Source organism: Lepidochelys olivacea, assembly GCF_965140295.1.
Source record: "Lepidochelys olivacea isolate rLepOli2 genome assembly, chromosome: 2".
In the NCBI taxonomy this organism is placed as follows: domain Eukaryota; kingdom Metazoa; phylum Chordata; order Testudines; family Cheloniidae; genus Lepidochelys; species Lepidochelys olivacea.
In genome coordinates, this window is record NC_140412.1 from 57,705,684 (window position 1) to 57,723,486 (window position 17,803).

General features: G+C 41.9%; 1 protein-coding gene across 10 annotated transcripts in view; it reads left to right on the plus strand.

Annotated features, from left to right (window-relative positions):
* STAU2 (staufen double-stranded RNA binding protein 2) overlaps positions 1-17,803 on the plus strand; it is a 225,177-nt gene that overhangs the window by 77,888 nt on the left and 129,486 nt on the right. For all 10 annotated transcript variants that reach the window (XM_084621497.1, XM_084621499.1, XM_084621494.1 and 7 more), the window contains 3 exons: positions 1,896-2,033; positions 5,752-5,883; positions 13,182-13,242. In XM_084621497.1, the coding sequence (XP_084477623.1) occupies positions 1,896-2,033; positions 5,752-5,883; positions 13,182-13,242 (331 nt within the window). The remainder of the gene's footprint in view (positions 1-1,895; positions 2,034-5,751; positions 5,884-13,181; positions 13,243-17,803) is intronic.

Sequence of the window (17,803 nt, forward strand, 5' to 3'; positions counted from 1 at the left end):
TAGCCTATCAGCACTTCAATCCAGAAAGAGACTGTCAGTGGTCTAAATTAATTTGATTTTTGAGGATACCATTGTCTGGTGAAGTAGTTAACCTGATTCTCCATTGAGTAATCATTTACACCAGTATAAAGTGAGTGCAAAATGATACTCTGATTTGCAGCCTTTCATATCCATTTTGCACTATGTAAATGACTACCCTGGGTGCTGGGCAATGGAGAATCAAACCCTTTATGTCTAGAGTACTTCCCTGCTATTACATGTGGAAACAAGCCCTGAAGTCTGAAGACATACAGCATTATAAGTGCTGTCTTCAGAGAACTATTACTCTTTAAAGAAAAATAATTTCTTTGCAGAATATTGGGTTTTTTTGGATTAAATGATCATGCTTGTCTCTGGGTAACTTAAAAAAAAAATCTCTTCAGTTAATATTTCTGAGTTTAGTGAGGGTGGAAAAAATGCACTTTTCCTATTTTAAAGAATTCTGTCCATAATTCCTTGGTTTGATTTAGATAGCGCTATAGCAAAAATGTCTGAAATTTGAATTCTGGTTTGGACATAACAAGTAAAAATTCCCGCAAGCCTAATACTACAGGAACAACCACCTTACCAGAGCTTTGTAAAGTATGCAAGCTGAATAAGCAAATAGCTTTAGAGAGAGCAGCTGAACTTGGAAACTTTGCAAGCCACTTACTGCAACTGCTTTTAAATTTTTTTCCTCATTTCATTTTTCTTAAAATGGAAGGCTGGGATTTTTGAAGGTGTCAAAGGCCTGGTCTACTCTAGAAAATTTGGTCAGTTTAACTATGTCAGTCAGGGGTGTGAAAAATCTACATCCCTGGGTGGTGTAGTTAAGCTGACCTAAGTCCCCATGTAGACAGCGCTAGGTTGACGGAAGAATTCTTCTAGGAACCTAGCTGTCGCCTCTCAGGGATGTGGATTACCTATGCTGATGAAAGGAATCCTTCCTGTTGGCATAGGTAGTGTCTACAGTGAAGCGCTACAGCACCAGTGCTCCTCTAGTGTTTTAAGTGTAGACAATTCCTAAATTAATTAGGCTTGGTCTACACTAGAAAGTTATACTGACATAACTAAGTCAGTCAGGTATGTGAAAAAATACCTCTGATCGATGTAGTTATGCCGACATAACCCCCAGTGTAGAAACAGCTAACTCAGTGGAAGAGTGCTTCATCAACATAGCTAACAGTGTTCAGGAAGGTGATGTCACTGACAGAAAAGCTGTTTCTGTATTTATGCTACAGGGCTAGACCAGCGTAGCAATGCCAGCATAGTTTCCATAATGTAGACCTACTCAGACACCCAATTCTTGCTGAAATTCGGTGGAAGCTAGAAGCCTAATTCCCTTAGGGTCCTTGGAAAATCATAGCCTAAAAATATTAAATGCAAAAACCTAACATTTATGGAACGTTAAAGCTTCTAAAAGCCAGGAAATTCAAAGAATTAAGGTGGCTCTGGCACCAGCGCTCCCGTTTTGACAGGTACTGCCCAGCTATACTCTGAATAGGGTTAGAAGACACGATTATAAAAATGTATAAGCCTCTTCTATGCTTTTGCTTCCACCATTCCTATATCTGAGGGAGCTAATTCGTGAATACTGCTGGTAAATTATGAGTCTGATGCTAGGCAGTGTAGATGCAGACATTAACAGGATTTGCAGTGTGGTCAGACCAACCACTTGCTACAGTTTCCACCTTAGGATCCTGATCCTGAATCCCATGATCAAGTGACAATGCAGTTTGTTCATTTGGGCATGCTCTCTTGTCTAGTATATCACTCTGAGAGAACAGCATGGAAAAAATCTTATTAAAAGAACATGCAGTGTAATTGTTGCACTGGCATGTGCTGAAATAACTTGGGTTTTTTAAATCTTATTTTAGACTGGACCAGAATATGGTCAAGGAATGAACCCCATTAGCCGCTTGGCTCAAATCCAGCAGGCCAAAAAGGAGAAGGAGCCAGAGTATATTCTTCTTTCAGAGAGAGGGATGCCTCGTCGCCGAGAGTTTGTTATGCAGGTATTGTCTGATGTTGTTATATTAGGAAAGATTCCTTTATTCTGTTATGACCAAGCACAAGAAGAACAATGGTGGAATATAAAGCCGATCCCATCTAACATTGTTTAGCTCTTTACATATCATACAGTTAAGCAGCAGGAGTACAAAATTTGCTGCTAGCCATTTTAAAAAAAAGGCTATTTGACCTTTTTCCTTTCTGTAGATGAAATAAATCCAATTAGATGTGTAATCCCTTTCTAAAGTGATAGCTATTTTCCCCCTGGTGTTTTTGCTTTTCTTAAACTTTTTTTTTTTAGCGGTGGTCTTTTTTCACCTATTTGTTTTATTTCCTTATTTTACTGTCTGTTCATGATTTACTTTATTGTTTTTGTTTTTTCCTTTGCTACACTATCCTGACAAAAACTTTGTGATGACTGATGGATGAATTTAGAAAGATCAGAAACTGTAATACAAATAAGTATTCACAGCAGTCCAGGGCTAGGGGAGAGCGCCTCTCCACACCGGGGCAGCTCCGGGGCTGAGGAAGAGGCACCTCTTCCCACCTGCGCAGCCCTTGATAGCCTGCTGCGCAGCCCTTGATAGCCTGCTGCACAGCCGCGCAGCTTAGAGGGAACTTAGAATGTAGCTCATTAAACTTGTTGTGGTTTCACTGAATTTAAAAGCTTACCTTAATGTTTTCCCATCTTGCCCCACTTTCTCCTTCTGCTCTAGAATTGCATCGTTACCCTCAAAATTTAGTGGCCTTTGTTTGCAAGGTGTTCAATACTGTAATGAACTCTCTTCAAACTAAAATGTTACTTTTCCCCTTCAGTTTTCTTATTTAAGAGTTTCTATTATGTCCTTAGAACTGTGGTTTCTAATTTTTTTTTCACATTGTGTAAGGGTTTGAAGCCAGGAGATCCTATAACAGACCATCTAACCTCCATCTTTCCCTGGCCATTCTCAATCTGAGATGGTTCTGTGCACAGTCAGAAAGGGTGCTGTGGACTACAGATCAGTGTTTGAGAACAATTTCACCTTGAATTTGGATTTGCTTTGTAGGCAACCTCAGTACTTTAATAGTGAAACATTTGGCTTTGAAGGGGAAAAAAAACTTTACACTGAACTGTGTTACTCCCTTGCCTAGGAAGACTCTTGTGAAAGGGGGAGTTAAAGTAATTCTGTAGCCCAGCTGCCTTTTTATGGGTGTTCATAAACAGTGTAGCCTAAACAGGGACTTTTGGCCTTGCTTTATAATGCTTTCACACTAAAACGATATTGCTTTTTTTCTCCCACCAGACATCCCACTGGATTCATTAGTGCATGCAAAAAACTTATCTAAGTAAAAAGTCTTTTGTATAAACTACTTAAACAGTGTTTTCATTTGATTTAATTGAATGTGGAAGTAAAATATCCAGAGATAATATGTTCATTTTTATCTGTCACACAAAGAGCAAGTTTAGATGTGATGAAATGGATCCAATTACTTGTCCTGACCGTTACATAAACAGAAGAAAACCTCTGATGACATTAGTTGGTGTTCTGTTCCCAAAGTTAATTTAGGAAAGCTCGCTCTTTGTAGTCAGACCTTTAATCCTTGATAGAGGTTATAATAATAGCCAAACCAGTTTTACAGGTCTGAGAAATAGCAACACATTGATTTATTGTGGACTATGCGATAAATTATCATTTTTGTCTCGCCTCATTAAGGTTCTTCAATTTTATTACATACAAGCTCATTGCAATTTGGTTATTTTCTAATCATGACTGCAAAGTTAACTGTTACTTCAAGCTTCAAGTTCCAGATTTCTGTTTTCATAATTTTGGATGTTTTTGCTTAATTATGCCTTCTTTAGTTTGCAGAGAATATTTAGAGTATTTTCTTGTTTCTGTATGTACAATAGATATTTAAAACCAAAACAGGATAATCTAAATGTTTTCGTAAACAAAGATTTATTTGATAAATGAGTACCTGGAAAACATGTTGACTTTAATTAACAAGATTTTTTATTTCTTTTTCGAAAGCTGATATTTTAGAATTTAAAAAACAGTAAGATTTGAGACATTTGACCTGTGAAATTTTTGTTTGGATTGTTTTATGAAGTAGATTATTACTTCCTAACTGTTGTATATACTTTTGCAACCATACACCATTTTTGAAACAGGATCTGGCAAATAAAATGACTGAATGCACCAAGTAAAATATAGGTATTGAAGAATTATGAATGACCTGAGAATGAATAGGGGACATTTGGTGGACAATAGTCATAAACTAGGAGCATGCAGCTTGCACAGTTTATGAATGGTAGCAGAGCCCAAAGACTAAATTACAGCGTTATATTCTCTTTGTGGACATCTGTTGTTTATAATATGTCATTTTTATTTTGAAGTTTTAACTGCCTTTCCTATGTGGGACTTCTTGGTTGGCAGGAAATCCTTTATGTTGTACAGACCACATTTCCAGTGAGACCTCAACTTCTCAGAAAACGTGTTGATGGAAGATCATCCAAGGGCACAGGCATAATTGTTGAAGGAAAAGAAGAGGCTCATGCCCTGCCCAAATCTCCCCCTTTCCCCTCCGCCCCGTGATTTCCACTCCAATATTGTTTGCCCTATGGCTGGGGAGGATAAAGATGAAAAGCGTTCTCCCTCTTCCCCCAAAACATCCAGTACTCTTTCTATTAATGTCCATTTAATTTCCCCTGGACCAAACCGTTCTCACTGGGAACTTACATTGGCATAGCGATGTAAGTCTCTCAGGGGTGAGAAAAATTCACACCCTGGAGAGACATAACTATGCCAACCCAACCACTGATATTGACATTGCTAGATCAACAGAGGTCTTCTGTAGACCTAGCTACCGCCTCCCAGGGAGGGGGATTACCTATGCTGACAGGAGAACCCTCCCATCAACATAAGTAGCGTTTACACTGAAGCGTTACACATAAGTTCATGGAGGATAGGTCAATCAATGGCTATTAGCCAAGATGGTCAGGGATGCAGCCCCATGCTCTGAGTGTCCCTGGCGTCTGACTGCCAGAAGCTGGGAATGGACAACTGGATGGATCATTCGATGATTGCCTGTTCTGTTCATTCTCTCTGAAGCACTTGGCACCGGCCACTGTTGGACAACAGGATACTGGGCTAGAAGAGCCATTGGTCTGACACAGTAGGGTCATTCTTATGAGATACCCATAGTTTCCACTTTGCTCTGGCTCCTAATGATGCTGATTGGCTTCTGGAGGTTTGCTGCAGCCAGTACATCCTGCAGGGGAGGAGAAAACTCAGAAGCTATATCACTTCTTTCTCCTGGGGGGAGGCAGGAGAGAGCAAGAGCTGGGGGCGGGGACATCAAGGAATGCAGAGAATAGGACCTGGGGGACACACGGCACAATCCTGGGGTATGCGGACACAGAGCTGGGGCACATAAAATTCACAGGCACAGTCATGTATAGACACTCATACTTTTATGGTATGAGTGATGGCCATGGTGTTTCTGGGACGAGAGGCTTTCAGAAGGAATGGAAGCAAGCTCATCTATGGAACCAGCTGCTTGTCCCCTCCCCCCAGATTTTGGTAAAGAAATTAGTCCAATAACCCCCTCTCAGTTTTTTTTTTTTTTTTTTTTGGTTGCACCTGATGCAACTGACTATAGTAACACACTGCAACAACCTTGTTGATCTAGACTGCCACAAATTTATCAGTGATTGTGATCAATATTTTTGTTTCATTTTAAAAGGTCAAAATAGGCAGTGAAGTTACTACTGGAACAGGCCCCAACAAGAAAATAGCTAAAAGAAATGCAGCAGAAGCGATGTTGCTACAGCTTGGTTATAAAGCCTCCACCCCTCTTCAAGATCAGCCAGAAAAGGTGAGAAAAGATGGCCCAAAATCCAGTTCCATAAGATGTTGAGCTCTTGCAGCTCATCACTTTTTGCAGGAACCTGTGTAGCCTCATTAAAGCCAGTTGAGTAGTTTGGCCGGTCAGTGTTCATATTCTTCCTTTAGCTGCAGCTACGTAACTTCATTGGATGGTAACTGCAACCCTTTCCTCTGCAAGTATAATTGAGGACAGCATATGTATGTACGTGTGCATGAATTTCATATTACCAAAATGCTCCTCTTTCCTTTACTCCCTTTGTGTTTCTGTTAGGATATTTCTTCCTCTTTGGGATTCCATGTCTTGTATAGGTCATTAACTTTCATGTATGAAATAGTTTTGATTTTTTGGCTCATTTACTCCAAACAGAAGCTACATTACAGAACCATCTGATAGTTAGGGTGAGCAGCAGGGTTGAATCAAATAGTGTACTTATAATGGTGTGTCACATTCTTGAGGTTGCCTCAGCATATACTCAAGGCAAATATCTATTTATGCCAACTTACATTTCAACATGAACTAAAAGCATGCTAGGATTTTTTTTTTTTTTTTGCTCCAGGGCAACCTAGTTGTTGGACAAGAAAGTATGGTTGTGCCAATTTTGTTTGGAGCCAGAAAGAGCCATGCAATAAAGAGATCTTGGCGTCATTGTGGCTAGTTCCCTGAAAACATCCAGTCAATGTGCAGCGGCAGTCCAAAAAGCAAACAGAATGTTGGGAATCATTAAGAAAGGGATAGATAATAAGACAGAAAATATCATATTGCCTCTATATAAATCCATGGTACGTCCACATCTTGAATACGGTGTGCAGATGTGGTCTCTCCATCTCAAAAAAGATACGTTTTGTAATTGGAAAAGGTTCAGAAAAGGGCTACAAAAATGATTAGGGGTATGGCATGGCTGCCATATGAGGAGCAATTAATAAGACTGGGACTTTTCAGCTTGGAAGAGGGATGACTAAGGGGATATGATAGAGGTCTATAAAATCAGGTCTGGTGTGGAGAAAATAAATAAGGAAGTGTTATTTACTCCTCATAACGCACGAACTAGGGGTCACCAAATGAAATTAATAGGTGGCAGGTTTAAAACAAACAAAAGGAAGTATTTTTTCATACAGTGTAGTCAATCTGTGGAACTCCTTGCTGGAGAATGTTGTGCAGGCCAAGACTATAACAGGGTTCAAAAAAAGAACTAGATAAGTTCAGGAGGATAGGTCCATCAGTGGCTATTAGCCAGGATGGGCAGGGATGGTGTCCCTAGCCTCTGTTTGCCAGAAGCTGGGGATGGATCAGCGGATGATTACATCCTCTATTTATTACCTCTGGGGCACCTGGCATTGGCCAATGTTGGAAGACAGGATATTGGGCTAGATCAGGGGTTCCCAAACTTGGTTCACGGCTTGTTCAGAAAAAGCCCGTGGCGGGCCGTGAGATGCTTTGCTTACCTGAGCATCCACAGGTACAGCCGTGCAGAGCTCCCAGTGACCGCGGTTTGCCGTTCCTGGCCAATGGGGGCTGCGGGAAGCGGTGGCCCGGCCTGCACCGCTTACCGCATCTTCCATTGTCCGCGAACGGCGAACCGCAGCCACTGTGAGCAGCTGTACCTGCGGACACGAAGGTAAACAAAGCATCTCATGGCCTGCCAGGGGCTTACCCTGAATAAGCCGAGAACCAAGTTTGGGAACCCCTGGGCTAGATGGATCTTTGGTCTGATCCAACATGGCCACTCTTATGTTCTCAAACTGTAGGTTATTTCTTAAAAGGAAATTGTGTTGAATGCATGTTGTAAATTCCTGTCTAAGTGACATGCTACTTAGCTCTCCTGATCTGCATTTAGTCCTGGGCTCATTGACAGAGGCATGTGTGACCCAAAGCGGCTTCTAAAACTCTGCCTCTTGCCATGGCTTGTCTACATTGGAGGTATTTTATTCTGAAGTAGCTGCAACAGCACAAACCCACAATGTAGGCTTGTTACACCATTGTAAAAGTGGTTTGCATCATTGTGACTTGCATTACTGTACCTATGCTGGTGCAGAAGTCCCCAGTGTAAACAAACTCTCAGTGTTCTTGTACAGACCAGAGAAGAGGTGTTGTGCCCCATACAGCACTTTGAGCTGGATGCACACATAATTAACTTGGGCTCTCTTCCTGATGTGCAGGATATAGTGTTCAACTCCCTGAGCAGAACTAGAGGAAGAATTTACCTAAATCTTGGGATGAGCAGAAAGATAATCTATATTTTTCTGCTGGTCAGTGTGTTTATAGTAAATAAACTGAGGCATGAGACTAATATTCATTTTCAGCTTCATGTCATGTGCGCCACCAAGTCATTTAATCCACCTAGATATTTTAATTGCAGTTCAAAAGCCTACCCAGTGAACAATAAGTTATGTTTCACTTGTCCAGACCAGGATTTTAGTTGTCACGAAGAGTTGGAGAATAGGATTTGTTTTACTGGGGCTAGATTATTATCTGCTATGAACTGAGTTCAGAGCTCCCTGCTGTTAAACAATTTATTTCATCAATTTTCTTTAAAAAATGCTTTTTGTTCCTATCTGACCGAATTTTCTGATGCGATAATTTATACTATAATTTCAAAAAATTTACCTGCAAACATGTAATTGTGCACATGCATTGGGTAATTGCATGCTCTGTTACTGGTTTGCACATCTGCCCATTTCCACAGGTGCAAATTAGGTGGTGGTGTTTCAGAATTTAATCTTTAAGGTTTTTATATGGAGTGTGACTTTCATTCAGAGGGATATGTTTAATATTAAGAGTATCGTTTTATAAAGATAACAATTTTCTCAAAAGAACGGATTCGTAGGTTTTGATGGTTATAAATAGAATCTCCTCTGGAGATGTGTAGGGCCACAACAAATAAAGATTTTTTTCTGCTACTTTAAGGAGTTGTACATTGATGCGGTCTCTCAGAAGTAAAAATCTGGAAAGAAGTACTCTTGCATTTAAATGATTTTACAATTATTCTTCCTTTTTAAAATTATATGTAGTATGGAAAATCGTTTTTTAAAGGGACCCTTTCAATAACGTAATTTTATTTCCAAGTTGAAAAGATAGGACAATAGGATTTTCTCCCATTCTTCCTCCTTCCTTTGGTGAATTTGGGTTTTTTTTCTTATCATAGTCCTCTCCCATGAATCCCCCCTCTTTGTTTAGTGTATATTTCACCTTATAGGCTCTGTTACTTTTTTGGTTCTTTAACTGGCTCCTGGACTTCACCTCCTCTCTTATTCCTACTTCTAGCCATGTATTCTCTGTTCCTCCATCTGGGACTTACCTTCTTCCACTTTTTCTTTTTAAGTCCTCTCCTCTTCACCTTTCTCTTTCTCCTTCCAAAGCATCTCAGGCCTGGCCTAAAAAGGCTATGAAGACTGCTGGTGGCTGGTTGTCCCTTCCTCTTGCTTTCTCTTTTCCCTTGCACACGAGGTGCTCTAGGCTCAGCGCCCCTCCCCCTTTAGTACGCTTTTCATTACATAGCTAAACCAGACATGCATACGTGTGCAGTGCTGCCTTCCTTAGTTAAGTACTGAGAGTTGAGCAAAAATCCTCACTGTGCATGCCCAGCATGCAGTTTTCAAAGGCTCATAACTCACTCAAATCAAAACCAGTTTTCACCAGAACACTTGAACTTCTCCACAATGAAGGGTATTTCTCAACCAACTCCAGCATTTAACTCCCTGCCATTTTGGCTGAAGTACTGTAAAAAAAAAAAAAATAAATAAAAGGTCAAGCATGTTTTTAATAATGGGAAATATAAATAAATCATCTTGTAAATTGTCTGGCCTATTTTTGCTCAAATTTTCTCAGAAGAATTCACCAATAGGCAGAGATGAGGCCTGGAATTCTGTCCAAAGGATGATAGTTTTGGAAGGCTTGCAAAAGTGGAAAAAAAGGTGGTTAGAATGGAAACCATTATGCAATCTTAACTTTCCTCACTGTGGATCAAATTAACCTCTTAAATTTCCACATGACTTTACATGGGCACAGTGGTCCCCACAGCAGTGCCGCCTTTGGGCCATGACTAGGTCATGGAGTTTATCTCTGGGAGGCAGGGATGGCAATAGACTAAAATAGCCAAAAGGCAGGGTCACACATTTTTCCAAAAGGCTGAGATTTATGACAATGACAGTGCTATCCCTAGGATTTTAGGGTCTCCTTGCCTCCCCTGCAGCATTAACAGAACCTTCTTTGCGCTACAGTGCTGTCACGGTCTGGCTTCCATCTCCTCCTGCCTGCTCTTTCTCTCTCCATGTTCTGTTAGGGCCTTGAAGGGGGAGTTACTGCAGCTTAGGGTAGCACTAACTTATAGTGCAGACTACATGATAAGGTCTGCTTTCCTGAAAGGGAAACATGCCATGTAAAGCAGCTGTTCTGATTACTCTTCCCTAGTCACACCTCTTCAGCCATGTGGCACCAAGCTCCAGCATAGGGACCATTAATGAAGCCAGGAAAGGGAGGATGCGAGTGCAGAGCTGTCTTTCCTTCAGACTGGTCAGCCCCTTCCACACTTGAACTTAGGTGGTTTGGTTTCCAATTCACATCATGCAGCAAAGAGTAGCGTACACCCATTGAAAAGAAGGCAACAGATGGCTGTTTAAATTAATAGGCTGTTTGAAATCTGTAAATATTGAAATCTGTTTAGTATTCTGTGTTACAACAGAATGGGGTTGCTATGAATCTGGAGCACAACCACAAAATCTGCCAAGAATCTCGATGGAAACTAGAGATGCTAACATTTCCAACTCCCCTTTCACTGCTCTCTTTACTGTTTATTAACTTTACCATGATAGGGAGTTTGACAAGAATTCCATACATTCAGTGCAGTTGTCTCACATTAATGTCACCTAGGGTGAACAGACCTCTCTGGAAGCAGTGAAGTGGCAGAAAGAAAAGCTGGTTAAAATTAAAATATTGCAACTCCCTGATCCCATGCCCAGAGTCAAATTCTGGTTTCCTCTGTGTGAGATGGGATGGGTGAGGTGAGGACAGGGCAGGGAATCTGTTGTTTTAGCACTCTGCCTAAGGGCCGGCTGCACTACAGATTCAGTGCTCTCTTGAGCATCGGACTGGGAGGGACCAGCTAACACAACCAGCAGGGCTTCTTGGCCTGAAGTTAGCTTGGCCAGTGGGCTGGAGTTGTGGCTAAGGGCCCATCTCCTCCCTGGCTCCTGCTTGTGTCATCCCTGCCTCCCAGAGACAAACTACATGACCTAGTCATGACCCACTGCTGTGGGGACCACTGTGCCAATGTAAAGCCATGTGGAAATTTAAGAGGTTCATTTGGTCCACAGGAAATCCAGACTATCAATCTTTGAGCTGATTGTGAGATGGAACACAGTTCATTGGTAAGCTGGGACTTGTGTCTCCATATTCACATAGAAATCTGGAAGGTTACAATTGTGAGAGCCCTAAGAATGCCTTATCTTTGAAGTTATGTGTTTATTCATATTTTCAAAATAGGAGTTGTTAGATACCTAACATTAGCTATTCTGAGGAGGCCAGTGGGTCTATCTACTGACACTAGAGACTTATGATGGAAATTATAAGGGTTCAGCACTGCTCTTACTTCAAGGAGTAAATTAATCCCTCGGTAGCGTAATATTAAAAATTACAGTAGTTGTCTTTTGACAGTTTTACAGCTTCCTCCACAAAATCTGGTTTTGACTACTGGCCAGATATTGGGTTAGATTGGCCTATTCCAGCATGTGAGTTCTTAAATTGAAGGCTAGATGGTGCCATTTAGGCGTTCCACTGGCCCTGGGGACCTTATGGAAGGATTGTGTCTCATGGCATTTTGTTTTAAATCTGACTAATCAAAAGTTAGAGAGAGAAGGTAGGTGAGTTAATATCTTTTATTGGACCAGTTTCTGTTGGTGAGAGAAACAAGTTTTCAAGCTATGCAGAGTTCTTCTTCAGGTCAGAAGAGTGTCACAGCTAAATACAAGATCAAATAGTTTAGCATAAGTAGTTAGCACATATTTGACGAAACCTATATGGTTTCCTTAAAACAACTACAACCCATACTTGATGATGACCCCATCCTGAATAAAATCTTCCTGCACCCCGCTTCTGACCTTCAAACAACCTCCCAACCTCTCTAAGCTCATCATCAGAAGCAAACTCTCCGCAGACTAGGGCATACTATCTCAAAGTGGCACCAGACCCCACCAGATTAACAGATGCAAAACCTGCAGACATATCTCCAGTGCTGCAGTGATCAACACCCGCCACAACACACTTTTCAAGATCCATGTGTCCTACACATACCTATCACAACAGGTGGTGTACCTCATCCAGTGCACTAAATGCCCCAATAACAACTTCATTCGTAGATGAACTCACCCAGGAAAATGATAAAAGACAAAACATACCATATCACCTATGGGTGAACGCTTTTCACAAGGCAATCACTCTATATCTGATCTATCAGGCTTCATTCTCAACAGAAACCTCCACAACACTTGGAAAAGAGGAGCTTGGGAGTTTAAATTCATAACTGGGCTAGACACTAAAAATCATGGTCTTAATAAAGAAACTGGATTTATGGCTAATTACAACAGTCTGTAACCCACTAACCCTCCTTTTTTTCCTATGACTACAGAAGCGCTAATGGGCCACTGCACCCTGAATGGTCCCTTATCTCTCTCTAATGTCCTGGGACCCTCGCTACAACAACACTGAATAATCAAAAGTTAAACACATTTGCTAATCTGAGCCTAGTCCCTGGTGAAACAGTGTGCTCACATCTTTATTGTTATCTTTTGGCCTGTAGCTGGTAATGTTTATTCATGGGGAGGTCTAGTACTGGAAGAACCTGTTTCAGGTGAAAATGAAGGTGCTCAAGCAGAGCTGTGTGGGCAGGTTTGTAGAGCAGTGGTTCTCAAAGCCGGTCCGCTGCTTGTTCAGGGAAAGCCCCTGGCGGGCCGGACTGGACCGGTTTGTTTACCTGCCACATCCGCAGGTTCGGCTGATCATGGCTCCCACTGGCCGCGGTTCGCTGCTCCAGGCCAATGGGGGCTGCGGGAACCTGCGGACGTGGCAGGTAAACAAACTGGTCCAGCCCACCAGGGGCTTTCCCTGAACAAGCGGCGGACCAGCTTTGAGAACCACTGTTGTAGAGGACCTCTTCATATGCTTGTTTAGCTTTGGTCAATTCAAACAGCTAATCTTTTAAAATGGAAATGTTTCTTCACAAAACTCTTTAATACTTTCTGTAAAAGTATATTTGTGCTGGACTTATTTATTTATTTTTTTTTTAACTGTGCCAGCCAGGGGAAAACAAAGGTTGGAATGGCCAAAATGTTGGGTTTCCTGAGCCAACGAGTAACAGTGAGTATTACTTCTTATTTCATTCATATTTAACTTTTAGGCATCTTCCCATTAGGTATTTGATTATTTCAAACAACTAAATAATCCAGTCATTATGGACATTTGTCAGTCTTTTTTATCAGAAATTGTCTGAAAAGTTTTCTGTGATGTATCTGCCTTACGAGTATAATAGTGTGCTCTACTATAGCAAGAGCAAAATGGTATATTCTTTGTTTAAAAACTGAGTGGATTTTCCTGCTTATTTTGAAATGCATTAATTATAGAGCCAGTTAGGCATTGTCTTCATTAGAGAAAAAGGTGTTTTCTGAACTCAAGTTAGCTCATGCATGGTAATTAACATGAGGTAGAATCCTAGTAAAGACAAAGTAGTTGTAATTTTCACAGTAGCAGATTGAGGTAAACTCTAGGTTGCCTCCAGGCTTTTTCTGTGTAGCCGGCTGGCCTGTTTCCCCAACCCAGGAAAGACACTCTGCCATGCCCAAGTCTCTCTCAGGACACAGTTTTATTGCGCAACATAAAACGTAAGCAAAACATCAAAACGAAAAAGCACTTCCTTTGCCCACGATCAGCCACAACACACAGAGGCTTTTCCCCTTGCCTCTCTCAGTGCTGAATGGAGGACTCACCCTTCTCTTTAATACTACTGCTTCAGGGTCTACTACAGGAGCCCATCTCCCACCTGCAGCTCCCCCTCAACTGAGATGCTTGCTGCCTTTATAATCACTTGCTTCCAGCCCAGCTGGGTCTGGTCATTGAACAGGGCTGACTGCCCCCAGGTTCCTGGCTGTTAAAGGATCAGACCACCCTGTTAGCACCTTGATGTGATAACGCATGTGAAAACTGCAGACTGCCTTGTCTTCAATATGATTTTACCCCATGTTAGGCTATGTCTACATTACAGACCTTACAGTGGCACAGCTGTACCGCTGCAGGGTCTCCTGTGTTGCTGCTCTGTGTTGGTGGGAGAGAGCTCTCCCACTTACATAATTAAACCTGGGGTCTGTGTCCACATTGGGTCATGGGAAGTGGAGCACAAATTGGTTACAGCTGCTGCTGGGTGACAGCTGGAGATGTCAGTTGCCTGGTAGCTGTACAGACCTGGGTTCTAGACCCATGGGGCCTTGCATTCTGTCGAGATACTGCAGAGATGAGCACACTAAAGTGCATGGACACACAGAGAGAAAGAGAGTCTTGTTTAAGTTATGGAGGGCAATAAAGAGACGTTTTGAACCTGGTTGCATAGGAGAACTTGAAAAATAGCCCTTTTCCTGTTCCAGAAAGCCTCTGTCCCTCACTGGTGCTATATTGAATATCTGAGTTCCATTCAGAGGTATGCTTCTTGCCCAGTGATTATACCAGGGACCAATATTCATAGCTGGTGTTTTCTGCACTCTGTCTACTCTCACTTGGATGAATGGCTTCTAATGACCACTGTCAGCAGACTCTGTCCTCAGTGATCCAATAGATGTACAGCCACTTACAATTATTGAGATTTTTAATCAACTGGGAAAAATTCATACATCAACCTACACAAAGGATTATCACAGCGGTTCTGGACTCCACTCAGGACATAGCCTTTCTCCCAGAGGAGAGATTTTGCAAGATATGAGACTTCTCGGCAACTCTCAGGGAACAGCTGGTACAGACCAAACAATTTTTCCTAAAACTATTAGGCCTTATCGACGTATATCACATCATTTGAGAGGCACACGCCAAATGTACACAGCCTTCTAGGGAGACTGACTCCTTAAGTGCGCCCACAGCTTTGCTGGTTGGAGAACAGAGACAATGTCCTCTGGGGTACCCTTTTGTCTTGCCATCCCTACAATCACTATTGCCTCCAATCAGGGCTAGTGTGTGTATTGCCAAGACATCCAAATGCCTTGCCTTCTGAACACTTGTGCGGTCCGGATTCCGTGTCTCTTGATGTGCTGCTGCTGGATTGGAGCTCAGATAGTGCAGCAAGCCCTCAAACCTTTTGCTTGTCCTTGCAGCATCACGTAGTATAGGTGCTTACAGTCAATACCATGTCCGTGTACTGTATCAACAAGCAGAGAGGAATGTGTTCCTAGCCTTTATCTGTGGAGACAAGAAAACTTTGGCTGTGCATGTTTAGCCTGGTCTTTAGTTTTGGGTTTCTTTAAACAATTACTTACCCCAAGGTGAGGGTTTACACCTACTTTAATCTATGACAGTTCAGCCCCCTAGATCAACTACATTAGAGAGCTTAGAAATAGAGGGGGGACCCCATGGTGCACAACAGGGACTACATAGTGCTCTTTCTACAATAATTACTTTTCTAACCAATCAAACAATGCACACACTGCAGTCAGTAAAGGAGAGAGAATACAGAATGCATAATATTTGCATTACTCACACCACGCCTTGTGGAAAAACATGAAGTGTTAGTCCTCATCATCATCCTCACCATCAGCGGTCATCATCTTGGCGTCTCCCTCTCATTAAAGTACTGGTAGCCATGTCTTCTGCAGCTGGCCAGAATACCATTATATCTGCTGTCTCTATCTCCAGACCTCCTGTCTCAACAGCCAGAAAGGATTCTGCATTGCAAACAAGAGTGCATTCCACCTTGCAGCATGGAGGATCACCTGCCGACTAATGTTTCTGCTTTCGGAGGGTTCAAGGCTTTTTCTTGCCATCCAGGAAGGACTCCATCCTGAAATGCTATAAACCAACATGGAAATGGTTTACTATATGGTATACTATACTTCACTAGTCAAGGATTTCCCCCATCTTGAGCTGCGGCCCTGCAGTCTCAGAGTACATTCTTTAAGTTTCAAGGCTTAGCTATAGCCTCTCTAAAATCCATATGGCAGAAGTATCTGCTCATCAGATTTATGTTAAGGACAAACCCATCTTCTGACACGACAGTCTCCAGTTTCTGTAATGTTGTGTCTTTGCTAGCTCTGGTGTAGCACACTCAAAAAAGTGGTGTGGATGTTGTGGCTTGGACAGCAATTTGGCTCTCAAGCCCATCTAATCCTCTGAGTCTGAGCTTGGGCGCTTAGAGGCACAGCATCCACACTGCTATTTTTAGCACACTAGCTTGAGTGAAGCTAGCCTGTCGGTGAGTTTTATTCCCAGCTGCAGTGTAAACATACCCTAAGAGCATGGTAAATGTGTTTTCCCCCCTTAGGATGCTCCCTACTTTGTGGGATGTCATTTTTGTCCTATTGAAGCCGATGGGCCCCCTTTATGAGCTGCTTGCTCAAGCCTCTCTTAATCATCTAGCAAGCAAAACATCCTTCTTGAGAGCAATTGCATCTGCTATTAGGGTGAATGAACATAGTGCTTTGATAGCCATTCCATCTTATACTATCATCCATAAGGACCATAGGCCACCATGAGGCCCCATCCCAGCTTTGTGCCTAAGATGGTCTCAGTTTTCCACCTATCTCAATATATTCCCTCCCCATATTCTTCCTTAGAGCACCATTCCTACCCAAGAGAAACCGATCTCAATACACTTGATGCAAGGAACTTGGTTTTTACCTGGAAAAGACCAAGCCATTTCGAACATCTGACAGGTTATTTGTACCGTCTGGGGAGAGATGTCAGGGAGAACCCATTACCAACCAGACACTGTCATGTTGCACAGAGGCGAATTTTAAAGAACAGTCTTCTATGAGCTTTGAGGGCCTTTGTCTATTCCTATTACACATCTTCCCCTTTACCTTGGAGTTCTGTATAAAATCTGGACTTTGCAGTTAGGGAGAAGGAGCAGAGGTAGTTCGAGAAGTGTACTCCCTTTATGTAGAGTAGGTGATGTCACTCCCCCCTCCCTCCCCAACAGACTCAGCTTTTTAAGGTAGTGACATGTGCCATTGACAGTTCCACAGCTCAGTGCCATCTCCCTACAAGTGTGAATGTACAGAGGCAATTCTTGAAGAACTAGTACATAATCTCTTCTTTGCAATGTCAGCTCTGTATTTTTTTTTCATATGTGGTGGTGGTAAAATAGTTTAAATATAGGATGGGTTAAAGAGAAGAATTCCCAAATCCTCATTTTAATGGAGTGAGGATAGAGAGAACACCAGTATATTGGGCAGGGTGGCCCACCCAATTGTATTTATGTAATGAAGTTAAAGCATCATACAACATCAAAACATTGCAGGAAAATGGAACTCTGCATCACTGTGGTGTGACATGGATAGCATATGGTGGGGCCCCTAACCTGTATGGGAACTGTAATAGTCTAAAGATGGCTCTGAGGTGTTTGTGTGTACCTCCTTGCTGCCCTCATTCACCTTCATAGCAATTCTCTAATAGGTGAGCAGCTGCTCTTCCAGCTAAGCTTGGGCCTTAGTTAGCGAAAATGCTGAGCCTTTGGCGGATTATGTTTTTAGCTTCCTTTTGCATGCAGGTGTTTCTCTTTCTTTGTCTGCTTGATCTGCAGTGTTTTCGTCTGAAACCATATAGACTAAAACTAGGATAGCAAAGTGAAGTTCTGTTTTGTTAAAGAAACAATAGTAAATTGTTTACAAGACAGCGACAGATTCTGTTGCTTTCCAACTGTATATCTTGTGTGGGTTGTCACTGG